We start from the raw sequence: 16,605 nt of genomic DNA, 5'->3' as shown, positions 1-16,605 counted from the left end.
CATCCTGTGCCAGCCAATGTTTTAGGGTGGAGAGAGAAAGTCTTCAATGCTAGAGATGATAGTCAGAGAGATTAAGTAAATAACCTTAGATTTGAGTAAAAAATTGTGATTTTTCAAAATTAAAATACTTTAAACATGAGTGAAGTTGTCAGTTTTTAAAATATAAAGAAAAAAATATAATATATTTTATATTTTTTAATATTATTAATAAAATAATAAATTTATCTCTATCTTTAATTAAAAATTTTAATAATAATTAACACATAAATAAAATAATTTTAATAATAATTAATTCATAAACGAGATAATTTCTTTAAATTTTTAAACTTTATAAATATAATTTTGAAAACATATTAAAATTTTTTGGCGGTAATAAGTCCTGTCGCCTAATTTTTTGCAGTAAGATCGGACCACGAACTGCCCAGCATGGGCCCCTACAAATTTAATCTAATTAGTTGCCCTTGTGCAACCAATTAAATTGCGTGTAATTGCACTGATCCCTCCAGTACACATTAATTATGAATTCCTGAATCCAATAATTCAATTCAAATACTGTAAACTTACCAAATTTTACTATGCACAACATTATTGTACAGCAATACATGCAGCCACACAAAGGACTTTTTATAGTACAGAAAATTCATTATTTAGTAATTAATTTATTTTAAAATAAAAATAAAATCTAATAATACAATAATATATATTTGTATATTTATTTTATATATTTAAAATATATATAAATAATATTACTCTTTTTATCGGTGTGACAATTAAGTGTTTTGATTAAATTACTTAATTATCTTTATTGAATTAAGATGGTTAAAGAAATGAGAAGGGGTTCTTGAAAATTTCGAAGAATAATACTATTCATGCACAAGCCTGACCATGGAGTATGGAGTTTTGTTTTTCACTTTTTTAAATAAAAAGTTGACTCATAAAAAGTTTACCATGAGTTAACATTATTCATGCAAATAAGATCATCTTGAACTAAAGAAATTTCAAGGTGGGGATTTTTACCCTATAAAAATTTCTGCATCAACAAATATATAACTATTATTTTCAAATATATATATATATATATATATATATATATATATATATATATATATATTTGCAAGTGCGAAGCTTTAATAATTAATTTATTAGTCTTTCAAAAAACCATGGCTTATAGAGTTATTTCGATTATTTTATAGGTAGTCTTTATATTTTGATGTGTAAATTAAATATTTCAAATGTGTAAGAAATTTATTCGTGAAATTCAAAATATAATTATTATTCTTTTGAATTAATATATTTATTAGAAATCCAAATGGCACGGTTATTACAGTCATTTAATTTATAGGAGACTACACTTGCCAATTTATCATCTAATGGGGAAGCTTGGCTATATAACACGATGAGAAATCATTTGTGTCATTATGAGTTTAATTATTGTAACTTAAATTTACCTGTTTAATTAATATAAATGAGATTTTGAATTTCAAAGAAAAAACACATGAGAAACCATCGTAAATTTGAAATTAAATTAAGCATAGGAAGTATACAAAATCGTTTTTATTCTTTGAAATGAGTCAAAGAAAAGATACTCAGAGAAAAAAGAAAAAAAATTATAGTTTTACCATAAATAAGGGACTCTATATTATATATTTTTTCTTTTTTTATAATATTTTTTCATTGCTCTTTTGTTCTTTAAATATCTTTTTTACTTTTTCCTCTATATGATCTTCTATCCTTTTATAATCTTCTTCGTCTATTTAAATTGATTTCGATTGAGAATTAAATTGATTTATTCTAAAGAGTAATACTATATATATATAATATATAATTTAGGTACATAGATGATATTTTATCATATAATTGAATATTATTTTATTTTCAATTCAAAACTATCTAATCATATGATAACATATTATCAGTGTATTTAAATTATATATAAAATATATATATGTATAATTTTATTGTATTATAGAATTTATGCGGGTTTTTTTTTTTTTTTGAAGTAAATTGAAAAAGTAACTAGTCTTTCTAATATTCTTAAGCACACAAGAGCCATTTTCTTATTATCATTCATTTGATATATTTGACTATTAAAAGTCATTGTTCTTTATTCAGGAATTTGCATTTCCAGGAATAAAGATTGTGATTTTCCTAACTTAACCAAAATAAATTTGCATTTGGAGGAATAATTACATAGAAGAACAAACGAAGTACTTAGAGAAAAAGGTTAACCAATAATTCCAACATAAGAAGTAAAAGAAAATACATCAAATTTAGCATTGAAAAAGAGAGACGATAGTCCTAGTTGCCCATGAACAAGAAGAAAGAGAGAGGAACCTAAGTAGTTAGTGTTTATTAATTGTTCGTCTTCTTGGTATTTTCTTCATTAAGAAAGTCAAGCAAGGCGGCGCTCTTGCACCTTGGACATTTTCGATCGACGTCTGATAACATAACGTACATTAGGCATCGAGGGCAGGCCGCCAGCACCATTGGAGTCGTTACTGCTGGGCTACTAGTGTAATTCATTGGGGTACTCGTTGTCTCTTCAGGCTCCGATGACACGCATGAACTCTCCGGTGACATTTCCCATGAAGAAACCGACGCGGTTGGGGATTCAACTTCCTGGTTTGCTTGCACCGTCAGCCGCGGCGCCGATAAGTTCAACTTCAACTCAAGCTTTGGACTGTTACCTCTTCGACTCATCTTCTGCTGTTCTTTGAATCTAAATATTTAACTTCTTTGTAGTATAGTACTTTCCCCTGAGACCACAGAATTAAAAGAATTAAAATCAAAGAACAGTGAAAATGAAAGAGAATTCACCTAACGAAAAGGAAATTGAAGTTGCAAAGAGAGAGAGAGAGAGAGAGAGATAGAGAGAGCAAACTAGTGTTAATAATACGTGTTGTTTTTGCGTTGATAGTTTTGGAATAACTAGGGAAATATATAGAGAGAGGGAACAGAGTTTTTTCTTAAATGTTAGTTACTTATGGGTAGGAATGGATGGTAAAGAAAAATTAAGACTTGCAAACAGAAACGATGACTTTAATGGAACAAATAATAGGTAGAAGAAATTGACTAAGTGCCTAAAAATTTATTATCACTTTGTATATTACATTTTTTTTTTTCCGATGAAGTTTGAGAGAGTAACATTATTTTTATTAAGAGAAAACATGTATGAGTAATATTTTACGTATATAAATAAATTGTATAAATTCATATATAAAAACTAAAATAATAACATCTGATTAAGCGATGTGAGAAAAAGTAAATAATCATATCACCCAATCACAAACTGTCATACCAGTTTATATAATTTATTTGTATATATTATTTTATTAAAAAACATACACTCATGGATTACCTATTTGGTTAGGGCTCTAGTTAATGGGATTTAAAATTTTAATTTATTTTGGGTTTCTTGAACAATTCTTAGATTGTTATTACCTGCTTTTAACTAAACCCTATAGATTCAGTATATTCTTAAGGGAATTTTCCAATTATTTGTTAGATTATGTTTGTTTTAAAGTAAAAATTTTAAATAAATTGTTAATTTTGAATGTGGGTATTCATAAATTTTCACAAAATTATGATTTCAAAAGTTTTATTATGACAATGAAGGGTTGAATTGACTATAATTAAAGAGGAGAAGGTGCTCACATATTGCTTTACAGATACAAAAACCCTAGATAAACTTTCATTTAATTAATTTTGTCATTATCCTTGTGGTTGGAAGGTGATTCAATTTTCTTAATGGCGAACCTAATTGAGGGCTAAAAATTAATAAATTAGAAGGTAACCACGTTGCGGTAGTGGTTATCTGTGGTGACTTATCTTTTTTTTCACGATGATATTAATGAAACATAATGGCAAGCCATTTTTAGGTCACTTAACTTTGACATCCTTGTTAAAGCTTACATAACTATGTTTCTAGACTTGACATAATAATTTTTTTTTTTTTTTGTAATAAGGAATCTTATTCAAACTAAATTGTCACATTAGACCAAAATCAACTATATCAAATAAGATAAATCCTGAAACTAATTATTGATATAATATCATAATTTTACATACACAATTACACATCAGCCACATATATAAGAGTTAGGTCAAGAAATCTCTAACTCAGTAAAGGATATTCATTATTTTATCACATGTTACCATTGAAGTATCGATAAATGGTGTTATATAAGAAACAAAATAAATAAGTTAATGTATCGAAATTGCATTCCAATATTTCAAACACATACATATATGTTGGTTAGGACACACGCATAAAGAAACATTTTTCTGATTTATTTAATAAAGTAAATCATATTTTAAAAATATCTAAGTGAAATAAAGCACTTTTATGAATGGTATTCTCTTAATGTGCCCCATATAACGTTAGTCATGTTATAAATATCAATAAAACTATATATACACATTTTTTAATATATAAATTAATATATTATATATGATATATTATTATATGATTAAATGATTTTGATATTTTTAAATAGTTTTTTTAATTATCATTTGGTTGTGATAGAAGAATGAGCAATACTATGTGTACCCATTTTTAGTACACAATTTATATACACAATGATGTGTCATCATGTAATTATGTGATTTTAAAACATATGTCATCATATGATAAAGAAACATCTAATCACATGATAATATCTTATCTGTATATACAAATTGTGTATAAAAAATGGGTGTAAATAGTTTTATTGTAGAAGAATCTTGGTTTTTGAAGTTTCAAAGTTCGGCCAGTTATGGTGGAAGTTGTGACAAAAAAAGGGCAAATTTAAAGAAGTTGACTTTATAGTGGATTTGTGCTTTTCTTTGTTGTGATTGAGGCCCTCTTGTTTTTTATTTTATTTTATTTTTATTTGGGTTTCCATGGTAAAAATGTCATATGTACGATAGATGAGTTTTTAATTGTTTTTTAAATTAATTTTTATATTTTTACTTAATAATTAAACATGGTATATTATAAAATTGTTAAGTAAGTTTTGATTGAATGCTAAGATTGATTAATAAACTTAAAGTGTGAAATTAAATTTCAGAATCAACAAGGGACTGATGATTAGACTCATAAGTGTGACATTGATTAATCAAGAATTGAAAAAATTATATTGTAATTAAAATTCTCAAAGTGTGATAGGAACAACTTATAAGACTTCATATACTAAATTTACATGTATAATATTATACAATATGTTATGTTACCAAATAATAAAAAATGTAGAATATTAAACAAGACTTTATATACTAATTTCATACGTATAATATCATATAATATGCTTTATTACAAGACTTTATATTCTTAAGGGACTGAAGAGTAGACTCATAAATGTAATGAATAATTTTACTATATAACAAGATGACCAAGTAATAATGCAATATCTTAAAAGTCCAATATTTAATTTCCACCAACATTTGCTAGCATCCATCAAAATTAAATGTCCTTTTTCTTTCCTCCACTCTATTAACCATAATATAATTTAAAAGGTAAGTTACAATGATATATCATATAGTTTGGGAACCTAACTTACACCTTTAAAGGCTTAAAATTATTGTCAAACCTCTCATATTTTAACTTAGAGAGTTCATAACATTTTTTTAATCTTTATTATTAATGTAAATAAGTAGTTTAATTTCATATATCTAATTATTTTTTCGATTAAAGGAGATAAAAATCGAAAATTTTTCTTTATTTTTCTTAAAATTCTAGCAAAGTTGGTATATTATTTTAACCCTAATAGGAAGTAGGAGACTAGGAGTACCATAGCAAATTTATTGCCAAAATAAATAGAGCAATACAATGTATATTCACTTTGGATACACAATTATATATACATTTATATGTGTTATCATATGAATGAGTATTACTGTATCTTTAATTTAAAATTACCTAATTATATAACGACACATATAAGTGTATACATTTTTGTATACCTAAAATGGGTATACATAATTTTATTAAAATAGATTATAGATTTAAGTGTTAGTTATACGAGGAGTGCAACAACAAACTTATTGACAACAAATTTAATTCATCTTAGGAGAATAAATGTATAATAAAGTATATTAAAATACAAGTTTACCAAAGAATGGATAACAAAATAAGCATTAAAGTCCTTAATTATGTTTTTTCTGGGTAAGTGATTACTTTGAGGTACATGCATGTGCAAAATTTTGCTAAGGTTTACAATAATAATTAATATTACTTTATATACAAATGTTTTGATAGAAACTAATGTATTTAAAAGGTGATTATATAACTTAAATTAAAAATAAAGGAAAGAAGATGACAAAACATATAAGATTAATTACCATATCAATATGTATATAAATCTACTTATTTAATTTCTGTAGTTGGAAGAGACTCATTGTTCTCTCATATTTCAAAAATTCTCATGAGCAAACCAAATGTGTAGATGTTTGTGTATAATAGTATTTTCTTAGGTTTTGATGAACGAGATAACGAGTAATGTTACATATTTTTTTGTATATAATTAATATATCATCATATAATTAGATATTATTTTATATTTATTTAAAAATGATCTAATTACATAACGATATATCATTTATGTATTCAAAAGTGTTTACACATAATTTTATTGTAAAGTAATTTATTTGGCTAATAGATACCTAGTTTCCTTCATTTCTAAAATATTTTTTACAATAAAATTATGTGTAGATACTTTTTATATATAAATATACATATACATGAATTTGTCATAATATGATTAGATAATTTTAAATTAATAATAAAGTAACACTTAATCACATAATGATATATTCATATGTATACACATTCGTGTATAAAAAATAAACAGTTATAATATTGTGCTATTTTTTATTATTATATAATTAAATAATATTTTATTTTTAATTTAAAATAATTTAATCATATAATAAAATATAATGATTTATATTTAAATTTCCCTTCCTTTTTTGTTTGTACACAGAGAAACTGTTGTAGCATCAGTTTTGCAATCAATATGAATGCGTTACACCTAAACCAGCGGCAAATGTACTTCAGATAAGATGGATAAGACAGTAATGACCTATATGTACGGCAGCGATACGAACTGAACCACGGTACAGTATTAATTCAACTTCAGAATCCTGATTCCTTACAGAAACTACCCTATAATTGAATTTGGATAATCAGCTTGGTAAAAGAAGCCACATCTTCTGTAGAACACAAAAACTCTTTCGAGAACTGACATTTCGTCAACAATATTTAGTCTGAGTCATTTTTTTTTTTAAATATTACAAAAAGCAATATATAAATACTTCCACCTTGTAGGTTTTTATATTATATCATGTTCATTTTAGCTCTTAGTTTCTGATTAAGAGCTGGCTCAGATACCTATTGTAAGTTTTGTCACACTAGATCAACATAAGAATACACTGCTTTTTTACCTATAAATTACTTCAAATGGGTATAGTGGCCCTATAACATCACAAATGTTTCAGTAGAATGAAGAAGATACAAAACTCACATCAGAAAGAACCTCAAAATGAAATTGGGCACAGAGATGAAGGTTTTACAACATCAACAGACCAAATATTTAAAGAGACAGTTGTATGGCCTTTGCCTAGTCCTCCAGCATTTGCTGTCGTTCAAGCTCAATACCATGGTTGGTCATGTGGTTTACAGTCCCATTTGTCGTCCTATTACTGTCCCTGCACAACAACAATTGTTCCTGAAGACTCCGTACAAGTTCATTAAGTCTCTGTATATTCTTCTCTTGTGATAAGATAATCTGCAAGTTATTATTTAGCAAACATTAAGCAAAGATTAATCTCCCAAACCATGCTATAACTACTTCACTTGCATAATGCATACATCAGATGACACATGTATAAATTAAATTATCTATAACATCAGATGTGTTACAAGCTGTTTTTATCTTTGGCTCTCCCTTCAGATTACAAAATACTAACTTAATCATAAGAACTAAATTAAGAACAATCAAGAGAATGTGAACACTACTGGATACCCACATAATTGATAATCATTTGTGTATGCTTGAAACAATATACTACTAAGAGTCGCGTTTATCAAACAGCCAGTCTTATGATAATCAATGCTATCTATTTCATCATACGTGCATGCCAGTAGTTTACAATTAGCAGTAAGCATTATACAACTGCCATTAAAACTAAAGATGATGATTATAAGAATTATTATGCTGTATAATGTCTGAAACACTGTGAGTGCCAGCATAATCACAGCAAGTACAAAACCATATGCAAAATGATCATAATATTTTATTGTTATTAGATAGCAAAAATGCAGCCATCTTGTCATAACCTAACAGAACGAACATAAAAATTAGCCAACCTAATGTAGCGGATGCAAGTATTGCAACTAGTACATTGGCGTACACAATTAATCAGTTGCAATTATTTTCTCGTGATGAAATAAGATGATTAAAGCAAACCTAATATAAAAAGGTAGCCAACAGATTCATAATTTTACTAATAGAATAGGAAGCAAACCAGTAGCACCAAAGTTGTTATAGCATATTAATATATCAAGTCATAATTTCCCAAACACAGAATGCATGGGAGCCAGAAATGTCATGATTAGAAAGAATTATCACATAAGCTATATAAGTCATTTGTTTCTGTCTATGGTCAAATTTAGTATAAATTGCACTGGACAAGTATAGGTACAACACAACCCAGTTTAGTGTTTATACAGGTATGACAAGACTGACAATCTATGCTGTGGCAAGAATGTGGGACAAAATGGATAGCCCCACCATGCCACAACATTACACATACTAGGATAGCAAGAAAGGTTGACATGAGACAACATGACATTTTAAATTTTAAATTTAAAAGGAAAATACAAGTAAACTTACCCACTTGATAGTTCAAAACAACTACTGTCATTTTTCTTTAAAAAAATAAAATAAATAACCAAGAGGAAAAGAGTAAAACAACTATATCGCAACAACATGACAAAAGGAAAACCATGTTACCCCAATTGACATTATCATGCCACAGTGCACAAAATGGACTGAGGTTTAGCAACACAACATGATCCATTTTACACCTCTAGTTCGAGAAAATTTCAATGTAAGCCACTAAAATTTCTTGCATTTTAGCCTCACATTCTTTCCAGGGATCACTTAAGATAAAGCAAGGATTTAAACCTTAGTAAGCAATACGTGTAACAAAACCAGGCAATGTAAATACTTATCACACGACTCAAATACTTTCTATGCTTCTTATTCTTACTTTTTAATCATCAGCGGTTCAAAAGAAAGGCTTACCTGGTCGTAGAAAATTTCAAAATACAATTGCATACAGCCTAACATTCTGTCCACAGACCAGTTAACTTATAGGGACCCTAAAGTGGTTATTTAAAGCTCCACATAGTATATGTAACTGAACCACTTAATTAAAGCACTTATCGCATAACTGAAATATCCTCTATGTTTCTTTATAAAAAGAAAAAGAAAAGAAAAGAAATCATCAGTGGCATCAAGGAAAGACTTTCCCACCACAGAAACATTCAAAATACAACTGAATAGTCTTACATTCTTTCTATGGACACTTAGCTGATACAGGACCTTAAAGCAGGGATTTAAACCCTCATAACAATATATGTAAGTAACTGAAAGTGATCACATTAACAAAGCAAATGCGAATAGATCAATCCCAACGTGAAAATAAGTGTAATTAAATGTTTGCAGGCATTTCTAATTGAAGAAGCCAAAACTTTATTTCTTAGTTCAGTTGGCAGAAGTTGTTTTCAAATTATTTTAGAAATTCAGAAATTAATTAAGGTCCTGAAGGAAGCAAACATATCTAAAAATGAAAAATTTATTACCTTCTCTTTTACAGCTTCTTCCCTCTTCGAAATTTGGTACTGCTTCTGGTTGATAGTCGGTGTAGTGTCAAGGTCTGCAACAAATTGTTGTCGCCACTCAAACTGAGAGGTGATTATGAGTATAAGCAGTAGAAATACAAGTAACAAGGGTCTTGACATCATTAAAAGCAGCTTTCACAAAACCTGTTCAAGAACTAAGCATTCGGTAAATCAAACAAAAACAATCACCCATAAAAGAACCCCTATAATTTATCCAGAAAAAGGTAGACAAATAGCATACCAATTAGTAAGAGTGTGTAGTTAAATGTTCCTTGAAGAAACGCTTTTCCGTGATTATAAATAAAACGGACTTAAAAAAAAAAAAAAACCTATAAATGGTTTCTCGAAAGCATCAATAGAGTGCTTACCAAAGATTTCTTACAATACTTTTCTAAAAAAAAATGCTTTTCAAGAAGCATTTAACCTAAGTATGTACACCAAACCCTAACAAATTAACAAGGAAACTTTTCCAAATACTGAAAAAATTTTCAGTTATTCTGGCAGAGTCAACTCAGCCAATTATCAACAACTTAAATCAGTTCATTCGTACAAAATTCCAACATTTTCTCAGCAAACAAACATGAACGACCTAATTTTATTGTCGAAGAGAGGCGAGATTCGAGAAATTAAAAATAAAAGAGCGAAAATGAACTTACTGATCGAATTTGAGAGAAAGCCCTAATTTCATAATCGAGGATTAATAAATCTACAACCACATTTTTGAAGCTGAAATCAAAATAAAATGTTGATAGGAATTGGGTTAACAGATTGTGTTGAAATAATTTTTCAAATTGATTTGGGTTCTGAAAGCGCTAATTCTGGATTTTCGTAGAGGTTTTAGCTTTTCAGTTCCTTTTTTCCAATTTTCAGATCACTTTTCTCACTTCTTAGTTCTTACTGCCGTTATTCTTATTAGTTACCCAATGCTACGGGAAATTATTAAAATATCTTGAAGTGCATTATATTATATTATATTATATTGCTTGTAAAATATCTATTGAAAAGGGAGACATTCTATTTTCCATTTAAACTATCTTAAAATATAATAAATTAGATATTTGTTATAAAATTTTATTACATTTTAAGATAAAAACAACAAAAACATAAAAATATTCTTAACGAAACTGCCTTTATTACGTAATTATCCCTTTAGTGGGTCATATTACCCATTGACGAAACAGTTTTTAACCCACTAACCCTTGAAGACGATTGTCCTTTGTTGAAATATATATACTAAGTTTATAAATTTGAAAATTAAAATTATATTACATAAAATTAATTAATTTATATTAAAATTTAATTTTTTATATTTTATACTAATCACTTGTAAAATGTTAAGTTTGTCAATTAATTGTGTTTATTTTGTGATAAATATATTATTCAAAAATATATATTATGATATCATATCAAAATATATATATTAAATGTAAAAATATAAAAATCAAAATTATATAATATAAAATCAATTAATTTATATTAAAATCTAATTTTATATATTTATATACTATTTATTAAATATACGACTTTAAGTCCCTAACATCCTTTTTCTTTATTTTTATTCCTCTCGTGTTCTTATTTTAATTTATTTTGTCCCGGGTGCAAGTCATGTATCATTCTTTCTCTTCTTTTGTTACCTTTTCAATTACCTCCTCTTCCTGGCATTGTCACAACTTGTCTAGTCCCACCAACCTCACGTGATACGTCTCAGTTCTAGGCTCTCTTTGGACTTTGACCATCAACTTGGTCATTGGATCCCATCAACCTTAACATCAACCTTAACATCACAGTTTCATAATGAATGCTGCCTATAATTTCGTTGTCTTTTTACCATGTCCAGCAAAAGGTGACTCTACCATCTTGCCCAAAAAGTATGGCTTGTATTCGTTTTGAAGTTTTAAAAAGGCCAAACGACTATTGCCCACCCAAGGTTTGATGTTTTCTCAAGTTTTCATCATTTAATTATAGAAACATCAAACACCCACCCATGATCGGTTAGATTTAACAAAATCCTAACAGTGATAAGGGTAAAATCGTCTCCCAAGTCGCCTCTGATGCCGATCGGACCTCTAAGGGGGTGAAAAGAGATCGCCGGCAAGAGAGATTGCTTCGGGAGGGAGAAACCGTCGGCAACGGGGCCGGAGAGGTCACCGGAGATTTCAAAACCAAACCCTAGGGCGAAATTGTGATTTTTTAAAACTTAGGCTGAGGGAAAATTTTAGTTTTTAAAGTTTAGAAGGGTAAAAAGAGATAAAAATTTTAAGCGTTAGAGTTCTGTTAAATCTAACTAGCCATGAGTGGGTGTTTGGTTTTTTCATAGTTAAAGAGGGGTCATTTGAGAAAACATCAAACCTTGGGTGGGAAACAGTCGTTTGGCCTTTTAAAAAACGGACCGAATTTGCAAGACCGAGTCTACATTACTATAGGTATGATTTTGGCTTTTTTAATATCAAAATTGAGAATATTATTACTTAAATAAAGTAACTTATAAACTATTAATCAAAGTGATAGCTTCACAAAGAATATCATTTATAAAAAAAGATAATAATCATTTATTAAAGTTAAAATTATATAAAGTAGACACAAAATTAGTTTGTTATAAACCGACGAAATATAATAACAATTTTTAAGTTCTAATACTAACCCAAAGAGTAAATTTAAATAACCCAAAGAGTCTACAACTAATATAGTTACATGTGTTCCATTTTTAACATGAAAGTTCACCTCTCTTTAGGAAAATAATCTACGCTACTTTAGATCTTATACATTAGCACAAATGTAAAATTTATATTCCATGTGTATGACCCAAGATGGAACATGAGATAAATTCATCTCAATTATAAACATACTTGAAGTAAAAGTTTTCGACATCTTTTTCTTGTTTGCTAGGAAAGTCTTACAATATTCCTCAAATGGCGACTTGTGATTATAAAAGCATACTTCGTTCCCATTCTTCTTCCCAATGCCCTCAACAGGATATAAAACATGCAAAGTTTATGCTTAGGGCTTGGACTTGCCCTTACCCTTAACTACTCCAACATCAACTATAAGCAAAAAAGCAAACTTCTTAATGTTAAACTCCGTAGTCCTCAACATATTCAGAAGTTCAACAAGAGATTTCTCAACCTCATTTGTATTGTAGCTAATAATGAATTGGAAGTAAAGTCCAGACAAGGTCTACAAGAGCAAGTTTATGGCAAGGGCATTGTTTGTACAAAAGCCCAAGATATAAAGTCTTTCCATATACCCAATCATTTTAAGGACATGAGGGTCCACCCGGGCTCTCTCATAACATTTTGCATCTGTACAAGGTTTTTGATAGCTTGTATTTCTCATGACGGGCATGTATAAATAATAACTCCTTGAGGTGTAGGAGAATGAATCTACTGTTCATGTTTTCCTGTTTTCTAATTAACATTTTGCATTGGTGGCAAATGTGCAAATGTTTGTGTTTTCTAACAAATAACCCCCAAATTTTAAAAAAAAAAATTTACATTTTAGCTCATTGCGGCTACCTCTCCTACTATGCATACTCTCTACCCAACACATATTTACACTTAATTTCGATTGAAATTTCATAAATTATAACTCAAAATCATATCAATATTTCATAATAATATAGATTTAAAGTAAATAAACCATTCTTAAATCTAAAAATTAACTACAAAACAACAAGATTTGACAAAATAACAAAATAAGATTGATCACTCTTAACACTTCTAATTTAATTCTATAAAAATATTATATATATTTTGCACAAAATTTAACTCTACATTATATAAACAAGATTAACAATTATACTTATAACCCAAATTAACAATAACAATTAAGATAGGATTCAAAAGGCATAGGTTAGGAACAGAAATGAAGGATAGGAGTGATTACATTCTCCTACCATTCCTCCTGTCATTCCTACCTAAAAAAATCTTAAACTTGTAGTTTCAATTCTTCAAACAAAATAATAAATAACATAATGAAATATTTACTTGGATTAAGATGAATTTGTAGTCAAATTATTTTGATTTTTACTTGAATTTTAGATTAAAAATTAGATGAAAAAGTGTTTGAGAAACTTATGGTTCTTAAAATTAGAAATGAAGGTAAAACGGGATTAAATTGGAATCTTACCTATGTTTGTATAATTCATAAAGTGTTGGCTAATATTGTTTAACCCAATAAAATTAGATTATTTTAATTAATTTCTTACATATTAAAAAGAAACTAACTCCATATCAAACATATAATAGGAATTATTGATAACGAATTTAATTATCGCATATTATTTTCCTTACAAATCAAATCAACAAGAAAATTCTTCATAGGAAAATGATAACTAAAGTGGAAACTAATAGGAATTATCGCTATCATAATCTAACTTTAAGTTTTATAGAAAATTTGTCACAGTGATTACAGAATGATGGTTTATATAAATACACACAGAAGAGGCAAAATAAAATATCAGAAGTTTGAAGGAATAATAGAGTTACATGTATTCGACCCTTCTTTAACATCAGAAACATGATCTAATAACTTGAATTTTCTGCCACAAAAGTCCAACATTTCTCATCTCACTGTAGAATAGGTAATAAACTCCCTTGAAGTAAAGTGAAATGGCTGATGAGGAATAGGGTTCCTGCAAGAAGAATTTAACAGAGAGTGAAATTACAGTATAGTGATCAGAAGCTAAGAAGAGAAAAAGAGGATTTGAGAAAACAACGCACAGTCGAGGGCCATAAATTTTGATTTGCCGGACATGAGTATCCCTCCCATTAAGGTGGTTTGACAATACTGCGATTTGCAACATAAAAGTATTGACAAAAGTTTCCCTGCATTCAAGGTCAAATAATGCAAAATTCAATCCATGATGAACACTGGAAACAAGCTGAAAAAGAAATCTCTTGCTTCAGTTGCAGTTTAATAAATTTCGCATAGCAACAAATCAACAATCATCATGCTAAATGCATTAAAATTACAAAGATAATGAATCCTAGAATACATAGAAAAGGAAAACAAGAATACTCTCTATTGCTACAAATCCTTTGGCCAGAAGATCATCAAATCAACAATCATCTAATCTTTTTGACACAATCTGTGTAAAATCAGTTGACATATAAGCAGTTGGATGTTTTCTTTCAATTCTAGATACAAAGGGAAAGATGGAATTGGACAACATGAAATCTGATTTACTTCAGGAAGACAAATATTTTTCAAATTCAAACAGTTTGAGAATCAGTAATATAAAACTTACACTCATAACTTACATAATGAATTTTAGAATGTTACGTTATGCAAAAATTTATCATGAGATTCAAAGGTTTTCATGTCAAACTTTTATCACAGCTTTCTAACATTTGATGACAACAAGATTAACCTGTCACTTCAAATTGAAGTGCCCAAAATAACATATAAAATGTCAACTTTTATAAGAAGCAAGATGAGGAAAAAGAAGAAAACCAGCATATGATTCTTGAAATAGGTTGATGTGAGGAGGGACGAACATCAAAGTTATCCACCATTCATCCCATTATTAGCTTCTGTTAGTCAAATATCAAATTTGCAAACAATGCATTTATAAAACAAAATTGGAATTAACTATTTCTCACCCTAAATGAGATAAAATGGAATAAGATAGTAACTTTAAACTGATTACAAGGAGCACAGAATCAGCAGAATGTGTTAACAACGTATTCACCACTTACCTAGGATCGTTTCCAGATAAAGATATATAAATCCACCCAGAGGGCTTGACAAGTTCCACAGTTTTTATCTCCTAAAAGTGCATAGGCAACACCCAAAATCAATCAAAATGATTTGTAAGACATAAATCATAATGTTCATAAAAATCCAAAATTTAAGAAAATACCTTCAAGTTGTGGAAACCATCACCAGCTCGAATAGAGATCTTACAAGGTGTATAGCTCTCATCAAGCTTATAATCCACATAAATCACAACTAACTTCAAAACAGAATAAATTTCTAAAATCATTTTCGCCCCAAATTCAAATTAAAATAATTTAAAATAATTTAATGAGTGATACCCATTTCATACTTGCAATTTAACTTTCTTCTGGAATTGAATATTAACCAAATGTGGCTGTGCACCATCCGATCTAAAATCCACACAAAAATTCAATAAAATTAAAAAACACTAGCTTTTAGGCAAATAAAGAGATTGAAGAGAGTCAAGAGATGTTTTACTGCCAATAGGTGTCAAGATTATCATCGCGAAGAGAGGAGACGCCATTGCCTGGCTTGCAGGAGCTAACACTCCAAGCAGCTTTCTTACCCATTTCTCTGAGGTCATCATCTACTAATAAATGTTGATTTCCTCCACTGATTTTTCCTTCTTCTTCTGATTCTGATGATTCCGTTGCCATGTCTCTTCTTTACAAAAATTGTAAGTTAAGCAGTGGACTACAACAGGTCTGAAACAAGGGAAAGGAGGAAATTCGTTTCAAACAGGGGCCGGCCTGGGGTATTGCGAGGCTACCTAAAAATTTTTAAAAAAATGAAAATGGGTGGAAAAGAACTCTGACCAAATACCTTCATATATAAAGTGAAATTTCAATATTGTCCGACAGTTTCAAAATCCACTTCCACAATTTTTTAGCCAAAATCGATCCAATCCTGCAAATCAACCTTCTACGTTAACTATTTACCCTGTTATTCAAAGTTTTGTTTCTGATCTTCATTGTCATTTACCTTTCATCACCATTTTCCTTTAT

The 16,605-nt window shown here is 28.7% G+C and overlaps 2 protein-coding genes and 1 long non-coding RNA gene across 5 annotated transcripts; all 3 read right to left on the bottom strand.

Annotated features, from left to right (window-relative positions):
* Positions 1–2,211: 2,211 nt before the first annotated feature.
* On the bottom strand, positions 2,212–2,915 carry LOC123225414. Its single transcript, XR_006504125.1, has 2 exons — positions 2,882–2,915; positions 2,212–2,756 (listed from the first exon to the last, which is right to left on the bottom strand). It is a non-coding gene; the product is annotated as an uncharacterized LOC123225414 (long non-coding RNA).
* A 4,482-nt stretch (positions 2,916–7,397) lies between these two features.
* Positions 7,398–10,794, bottom strand: LOC123225126. 3 transcript variants are annotated; one of them, XM_044648995.1, is made up of 3 exons: positions 10,540–10,792; positions 9,845–10,038; positions 7,398–7,763 (listed from the first exon to the last, which is right to left on the bottom strand). In XM_044648995.1, the coding sequence occupies exons 2-3, from the start codon at positions 10,004–10,006 to the stop codon at positions 7,596–7,598; spliced, it is 330 nt and encodes a 109-aa protein (XP_044504930.1). In that variant the 5' UTR covers positions 10,007–10,038; positions 10,540–10,792; the 3' UTR covers positions 7,398–7,595. The 3 variants fall into 3 exon arrangements, 2 of the variants coding, with proteins under 2 accessions (XP_044504930.1, XP_044504929.1); XM_044648994.1 differs by having other exon boundaries at positions 9,845–10,027; positions 10,540–10,789; XR_006504104.1 differs by having other exon boundaries at positions 7,398–7,683; positions 9,845–10,027; positions 10,540–10,794.
* A 3,441-nt stretch (positions 10,795–14,235) lies between these two features.
* Positions 14,236–16,407, bottom strand: LOC123225125 (anaphase-promoting complex subunit 10). The gene is made up of 6 exons (XM_044648993.1): positions 16,079–16,407; positions 15,930–15,990; positions 15,744–15,836; positions 15,580–15,650; positions 14,602–14,706; positions 14,236–14,513 (listed from the first exon to the last, which is right to left on the bottom strand). Exons 1-6 carry the CDS (start codon positions 16,255–16,257, stop codon positions 14,444–14,446), a joined length of 579 nt encoding a protein of 192 aa, XP_044504928.1. The 5' UTR covers positions 16,258–16,407; the 3' UTR covers positions 14,236–14,443.
* Between the last annotated feature and the right edge of the window lie 198 nt (positions 16,408–16,605).

This window comes from Mangifera indica, chromosome 9, assembly GCF_011075055.1.
Source record: "Mangifera indica cultivar Alphonso chromosome 9, CATAS_Mindica_2.1, whole genome shotgun sequence".
Lineage (NCBI taxonomy): Eukaryota > Viridiplantae > Streptophyta > Magnoliopsida > Sapindales > Anacardiaceae > Mangifera > Mangifera indica.
This window is presented reverse-complemented; position numbering and strand designations above follow the sequence as displayed.

Coding starts and splice junctions, on each gene's coding strand:
- LOC123225126 (XM_044648995.1), bottom strand. CDS start 10,006: ATGATGTCAAGACCCTTGTTACTTGTATTTCTACTGCTTATACTCATA. Junction 7,764..9,844: donor AAGAAGCTGTAAAAGAGAAG/GTAATAAATTTT, acceptor AATAACTTGCAG/ATTATCTTATCACAAGAGAA.
- LOC123225125 (XM_044648993.1), bottom strand. CDS start 16,257: ATGGCAACGGAATCATCAGAATCAGAAGAAGAAGGAAAAATCAGTGGA. Junction 15,651..15,743: donor ATGGTTTCCACAACTTGAAG/GTATTTTCTTAA, acceptor ATGCACTTTTAG/GAGATAAAAACTGTGGAACT. Junction 14,514..14,601: donor AAAATTTATGGCCCTCGACT/GTGCGTTGTTTT, acceptor TTCTTCTTGCAG/GAACCCTATTCCTCATCAGC.